The 7375-nt window shown below is 44.4% G+C and overlaps 1 protein-coding gene across 2 annotated transcripts in view; it reads left to right on the top strand.

Moving 5' to 3' along the window:
- Positions 1-2982: 2982 nt before the first annotated feature.
- The window catches only part of Cep97 (centrosomal protein 97), a 30605-nt gene continuing 26212 nt past the window's right edge, over positions 2983-7375 (top strand). Inside the window, exons 1-2 of one of the 2 annotated variants that reach the window (XM_031364070.1) lie at positions 2983-3259; positions 6432-6574. In XM_031364070.1, the coding sequence (XP_031219930.1) occupies positions 3217-3259; positions 6432-6574 (186 nt within the window). In that variant the 5' untranslated portion in view covers positions 2983-3216. Of the gene's footprint in view, positions 3260-3287; positions 3791-6431; positions 6575-7375 lie in introns of those variants that run through there. The other variant, XM_031364071.1, reaches the window with a different exon arrangement.

Genomic DNA, 7375 nt, shown 5'->3' with positions numbered 1-7375 from the left:
CAGGAGCTCTGGCTAGTTTTCCAGAGGAACTGGGTTTGATTCCCAACACCCACATTATGGCTCACAACTATCTGTAATCCCAGGTCCAGGGACTCCCTCTTCTGGCTTCTGTGGGCACTGCATTTACAGGGTACACAGACATACATGCATGGAAACAATACTTTTGTTTAGATTTATTCGTTTATCTATATTGGTGTTTTGTCTGCGTGTATATTGGCACACAGAAAAGGGCATGCATGGCATTCTATAGGACTATAGTTATAGATGGTGGATAGCTGCCTTGTGGGTGCTGGGATTTGAACTGAGGGCCCCTGGACTAACAGCCAGTGCTCTTAACCGCTAAGCCATCTCTCATACACGTAAAGCAACACTCATATACATAAAGTAAAAATACAAAGACATTCAAAGAAAAGAAACAGCAGATGACCCAAAGCAAAAGAAGCACAAATTAATGTATATGAAACAGGCCTCCAGACCTTAGCAAAACAGCTCACTCAGTCAATGGGCTCTCCAGGAGTTGGGGAAGCGAAGATTAGAGAGAAAAGGACAATTAGACAACACTGTAGCATGACTCCAACCTGTTCTGAAGCTGGGTGGGCAACGTCAAGTTCACCTGCACTCATGCCACCAGAGCCAGCTCTAATATGCTGCCTATTTGGGGGTGAGAGGCCCACTCTCCTGAGTGCTATATCTCACCCCCCTTGGGGTTGGCCAATCATTGTTTTCATCATTAGGGCCAGCTCTACTGTGTTGTCCAGGCAGAGTGCAAGGCCCACTTTCCCAAGAGCTGCAGCTGGTGAGGACCAGGGTCAGCTCTTCTGCTTTCATGACCTTGGGGCCAGCTCTCCTGCCTACCACAGGCACCACACCACTACTTGGTGTGGGTGGGGCTGGGGTTGCACTAACCATTATTGATAACTGAAATGTGTCAACCAGGATGTGTTCTGTGTGCATAAAAGACAAAGAACAGTGAGGCCCAGAACTGCAGCTCTGGGCAAGGTCTCCCTGCAGCTGCTGGTTGGCCATACAGACTTTCTGTTTGGCTTTAAGAGGGCCCGTGTGTGTTCTGTGGTGGACTTACCTTGCAACCTTCACACACCTCTCTAAGAAAAATGTTGGGCTTGGTGGTGCATGTCTTTAATCCAGACAGGTGGCAGGCAGAGGCAGGTGGAAGTCTGAGTTTGAGGCTAGCCAGTGAGTTCTACACAGTGAGTTCCAAGAAACAAAAAAAGAAAAAGGAAAACTCTAAAGCAGACAAGCTGTAGCCTCAGCGCCTGCCCATAAAAGGGAGATGGAGAAGAGGAAGAGAGGAAGTCATGCATGCCCTCAGGTTGGCAGGAAAGTCAGCATCATGGCAGATGAGCACCCACATAGAGGGGAGAGGAGCTCTAGCAAAAGAGTGAAGCTCGGAGTATTAGAAAAAGATGTTTAGAAAAGACAAAGAAAGGCTGGAGAGATGATGGCTCGGTGGTTATGAGCACTGACTGCTCTTCCAGAGGTCCTGAGTTCAGTTCCCAAAAGTCACATGGTGGCTCACAATCATCTGTAATGGGATCTGATGCCCCCTTCTGGTGTGTCTGAAGACAGCTACAGTATACTGATATACATAAAATAAATAATAGAAAAAAGAAAAAAGAAAAGAGAAAGAAAGAGAGCAGACAGAGAAGCATGCCAGTTTTGTGAAGCTGCATGGCTGTGTTCCTTAAGCAAGAGTACTATGGTCTGGGAATTCTGGGAAGAAAAGGTATGTTATCTCACTAAAACCTTAAGCATGACTTAAGTTCCTGAAGGGTGGTCTTGCCTTCTTGAGGAGTTAGCCAGATGCTTGACCTGTCCACCTAGAATGTCAGGTCAAAGATTTCATTCCCTGGATAAGAGGAAACAATTTTCTTTTTTTCTTTTGATTTTTCGAGACAGGGTTTCTCTGTGTAGCCCTGGCTGTCCTGGAACTCACTCTGTAGACCAGGCTGGCCTCGAACTCAGAAATCTGCCTGCCTCAGCCTCCCAAGTGCTGGGATTAGAAATTCTTATTCTTTCTTCAGATATAGAAAATTATCTTCAGACTAAATCAATGGGAAATAGAAAAGGTCTTTAGGGGCAATGATGCCAAAGAGAAAAGGGAACCAGGAAAGAGGAAATGCTCTTAGAATTATGAGCCTGAAGAGCTAGAAGCTCAAGTTACTGGATTGTCCTGAACAGGAATGCTCAGACTTTAGAGAGAGCCTGATAAAGAGTCATTCTATAGAGAAGCTAAAACCTTTTAAACTTAATTCAGAATTGTCAAAATGGGTAACTGCCATAGAGACTTCTAACAATGAGTTCTCAAAATCAGTTTGTTTTAAACAATGTCCTTACAATGTGCCAGGTGGTAAAAGTGTCAAATTTCTCAAACGCCAAGAGTAGCTTTCAGTAGGTTGAGCAGTTGATGAAAGAAAGTGGAGCCCCCTTTGTATGTATGAGTTACCTTGTAAACCCTAGCTTAATTTCATTTCCCCAAACAAGTTTTGTCCAAAGATTGTAATTTCTAGTTCCTGATTACGGAGTTCATAGTTAAATCAAAAAAGGACCAGCCTGTGCCCTTCCAACCAGGCAAAGTAAGTATTTCTGACTTTGGAAACTGTTTTAAACTTTTTTTTGAATACTCCGGAAAAAGCTCTGGGCACGTATATATCAAATATACAATCCTTGGCCAAACTGTTCAATGTGTAAGGACCACCATTTAAAACAAAAATCTGTTTCTGAGGCTTTAAATCCATTTAATTAGCTAAGATTAGGTAAATTGCAAATATAACGTATCCATTTTGACTATCTTAAAATATCCCACTGTCATTCTTATAGAGAAGCTAAAACTTTTAAAACTTAATTCAGAATTGTCAGAATGGATAGTTGCCATAGAGACTTCTAGCAATGAGTTCTCAAAAATCAGTCTTTATAATGTGCCAGGTGGTGTAAGTGTCGAATTTCTTAAACACCTGGCGCTGGAGTGAAATGGTTTATCTAACAATGCAGCTTGCTCACCAATCAACTTTAGATGTCAACTGGGGTCTCCTAAGGTCTACCTCTCACTTTGTAGCCAGCAAATCTCATCAGGGAGCCAATTGGGCGGACTGAGTGCTGTGCATCCTGGGAGTTGTAGTTTGCAGCGCTCCACTGCTGACTACATGCTCCACAGAACGGCCGAGGACGGTTGCTTGGTGTCATTAGCAAGCGGCAAGTATGGCGGTGGCGCGAGTTGACGGGGCTCTGGCTTCGGGAGAAGGTACGGTGATCCCCACCCCTAAATTCCAAAGCTTACTTCAGTAAGTCATATTAAATACTTGCTTGGTGTAAAGAGGAAGCCTGGGTTTAGATGTGCAGTTTTGGACCAGTTCTTTTGATGAGGGGCTGTGGGCAACACGGAGGCGCACTCCCTACTGGGAGTTGTAGTCCCGCTCTCTGGTCCAGTCCGGCAACATTGTGGTGAAAGCTGGATGAGGGACTTCAGTCCCCAGGAGCCTTCGCGGTGCCCGGCGTCCCTGTCCCGCGCTCTCCCTAGCCTGACTGGGCAGTGGGCTTCGGACTGCGGTGACCTTTCTGGGACGTTTACTTTGAGTTCCGAGTGCCTATGGGAAATTAGTACAGCCTTTTTATTTCCCGTGCCTCTACTTCTCGTCGGTTCCCAGAACGTTCAGGAAGCATCTTGTCTGAAACCCCATCATAGTCTGCTTGAACTCTTCTTTGGAAGTGGCCAGTAGCCGTGATGGAATCTGAGAATGACCCATTCACGCGTTGCTCCCGCCTCATTCTGCAGGTCGGGTCCTGGGGTCGAGTTTGGTCTTTGTTTGGCAGAGCGCAGGTTGGGGGGGTGCGCCTGTGCCAGGGAGATGCCTCCGTGGGGCGCCGACCTCAGAGCTTTTGTTTTGGTTACACTCTGAGGCGTGGTAGCCGCTGGCTGGATTGGGACAGACCAGGGTAGGTAGAATTGAGGCTCATAACTTGGGGACCCTGAATTCTTACGGGGAGGAGTTCGGCTAAAAGATGCATTGACACTTAGGAATTGTGTGCGAACGCTAGGTGCGCTTTTCCAGGACAGTCTACTTTTCATCTTAAAGAAGGGGCTCACGACGCCTCGCGTGATAAGAAAACCGAAAAGCATTGAAACCCTCTAGGAGAGCAGTCCCGAAAAATTATATTTCATGGTAGCCCTCATCTGATCGAAAATTTGAAATTGGCAGTTACTCAGGCCCCGCCCCCTTTGATAGCTCCTTTCCTAAACCTCCGTAGCTCACCAAGACAACCCCACAACAGCAACAATAAGCATTTACAGAGCTTTACACAGCTACCCCCCCTCCCAAAAGCCAGATGATATTTTGGGTGCTTTTCTCCCATTATCTCATGTTTTTATGTAGAACAATGTTTATATTATATTCTCACTCTTTTTTTTTTTTTTTTTAAAGGGTCTCATTATGTAGCTGTGACTGGTCAAAAAACTCAAAGAAATCCTCTGGCTTTTGCCTCCCCAGTGCTGGCTACTTTGTTGTTGTTGATGTTTTGTTTTGTTTTTTCGAGATAGGGTTTCTCTGTGTAGCCTTGGCTGTCCTGGAACTCACTCTACAGACCAGGTTGGCCTCGAACTCAGAAATCCTCCTATCTCTGCCTCCCAAGTGCTGGGATTAAAGGGCTGTGCAGCCACAGCCCGTCTATTGTTGATGTTTTTCAAGACAGGATTTCACAGTGTAGCCCTAGCTGTCCTGGAACTCGTTTAATAAACTAGTCTGCCCTTGAACTCATGGAGATGCCTCTGACTCCCGAGTGCTGGGATTAAAGGTGTTTGCCACCACTGCCTAGCTGTTTTGTTTTGTTTTTTTCAAGACAGGGTCTCAATATGTAGCTCTGGCTGTCCCAGAACTCACTATATAGACAAAGCTGGCCTTGAAATTGAAGATGTGTTGGTGCTTTAAAAATGTACCTGGCTGTCATCTATGTCTTGTAAAGTTAACTCAAAGAAGAAATGGAGGGGGAGTGGCTAAGAGAGTGACCAGCGAGGTCACTCTTAGAGGAAAAACATGGGAGGACACAGTGGAGGCACCCAGCCTTCAGGAGAGGGATCTCAGTTACCAAATCTGCCAGCACCTTAATTTGGGGGGCTCTCAGACTATGAAAAATAAATGAGAAAAAGAGAAGGAAACTTGTCCGTAGTGATTAGGCAGGGGAGCTATAGTCTGAAGTTGGGTTACAGGTGCTTTATTGAATGCTGCCTGCAACCGTGTGAAATCAGAAAATCCTTTTATTCCATCGATTAATTAAATAGACCGTGATTTTCAAAATTACTTTGAGCCGGGCAGTGGTGGTGCACACCTTTAATCCCAGCACTTGGAAGGCAGAGGCAGGCAGATTTCTGAGTTCTAGGACAGCCAGATAGTAGTTGGCACAGTGCTTGCTGTACAAGCATGAGGGCCCGAGTTCCATCCTCCAAACCCAGGTAAAAGGTCGAACTTGGCAGGAGCTTGTAATCTCAAGTGCCTGGCAGGTGGATATGGGCAGATTCTTGGGGCTTGTTGGCCCACCAGCCTACTCTACTTGATGAGCTCCGGGTCCAGTGAGAGACCCTGTCTCGAAAAACAAAGGTAGGGCTGTAGAGATGGCTCTATGAGTAAGAGCGCTCCAAGTGATAGCATGAAGACTGGAGTTCAAATCCCCACCATTCATGGGAAAAGCAGCAGCACCTGCGGAGGCTTGCTGGCTTCTAGTCTAGTGGTAGGCTTTCAGGCTCAGTGAGAGAGTGTGCCAAGAGAATAAAGAGTAACAGAACAGGACACTCAGCATTCTCCTCTGGCTTCCCTGAGTATGCATGATAGGCATTCCCCCCCTCCATGCACACGACTTTGGGCTCTTGAAGATATACTTGTAGTTAGGTTATAAACGGTTATAAACATTTTGATCTCTATATAAAAAATAAGTTTTAGGGCCTGGTGTGTTGATAGCTATAATCCCAGTATTTGGGAGTTGGGGGAAAGAAGATCAGGAGTTCGAATTTAGCCTTGGATACAGGTCGAGTTCTAGGACAACCAGGGATACACTGAGAAATCCTATCTCAGAAAATTAAAAGAAAACCCAGGAAAAAAAAAAACAAAAAACAAAAAACAAACCACAAGCCCCTCAGAAGAAACTTAAATCCTATTTTTTGAATGCTATTATTAAATGCTAGAGTCCATTCAGGGCTTGCATGCTAGTAGGCAGAGGCTTCTGAGCTATACCCCCAGCCTGTAATTCGTAAATTCAGAGAAAAAAATGTAGCATTACAGTTCTGGATCACTATAGGTTGAAACTCTTGATACTTGTTGTGCTCTGGGTTAGTTTTAAATGTGTTTATGTATTTTTCCCCCCTTAGTGTGAAATGCTAAGCTCAGTTGTCATATATATTTTCTAACAAGATGTCTTCTCTTCTCAAGGATCCGTGGTGAACTGGTCAGGGCAGGGACTGCAGAAATTAGGTGCCAACTTGCCCTGTGAAGCTGATGTTCACACCTTGATTCTGGATAAAAATCAGATTATTAAACTGGAAAATCTAGAGAAATGCAAACATTTAATACAGGTGGGTATAGGTTACATAAGACTAATTTATTACTAAAGAAAACCAAAAAGTCACTCTACATGCCCAGAGAGCAGTAAATGTGCCTTAAAGTTTTATATGCTAGCTTCTGAAGATGAATGCATGTAGTACACTTAAAATGGACTAGAAAGAGAAGCATTATTAAAAAATAAAAACAGGGCCAGCAAGATAACTCCGTAGGTAGGAGTGTTTATGTCAAGGTCTGAAGACCTGAGTTTGATCCCTGCCACAGGGAGAAGAAGAGAACTGACTTTTGAGAAGATGCTGGTGGCATTTGCATGTGTGCTCTTGCTCTAGGGTACCTGCAAATGTATGTGCACACATTCATATGCACGCTCTTACTCTCTCTTTAGATGCATATTTTAAATTTCTTGTTTATTTTACTTTTTATTTTTGTCAATTTGTGTATCTCTGTATGAATGTATGCCACATGGGTATGAGTACACGCAGAGGCCAGAAGCGGAGGTCGGATTCCCTGGAGATGGAGTTATGGACAGATGGTTGTGAGCCACCTGACTTGGGTGCTAGAAACTAAACTGATCTTCTGGAAGAGCAGCAATTATGTTTTTAGCTGCTGAACCATCTTTCTATTCCCATAAATAAATACGTATTTTTAAAGAGAACATCCTATGTTGACAAAATATTGTGTTAACCTAATTTTTACTTCATATTGGAGTAAAGAGTTTTTTCATCCAAGAATGTTGGGGTTGAGGATACACTTGAATACCAAGAGTACATGCTTAGCATGCTCAAAGCCCTAAGTTTATTGTCACTACTGCACCA

This window comes from Mastomys coucha, unplaced genomic scaffold (assembly GCF_008632895.1).
Source record: "Mastomys coucha isolate ucsf_1 unplaced genomic scaffold, UCSF_Mcou_1 pScaffold12, whole genome shotgun sequence".
Taxonomy (NCBI): Eukaryota; Metazoa; Chordata; class Mammalia; order Rodentia; family Muridae; genus Mastomys; species Mastomys coucha.
The sequence above is the reverse complement of the archived record's forward strand: the minus strand, read 5'-3'. Positions and strand labels throughout refer to the sequence as shown.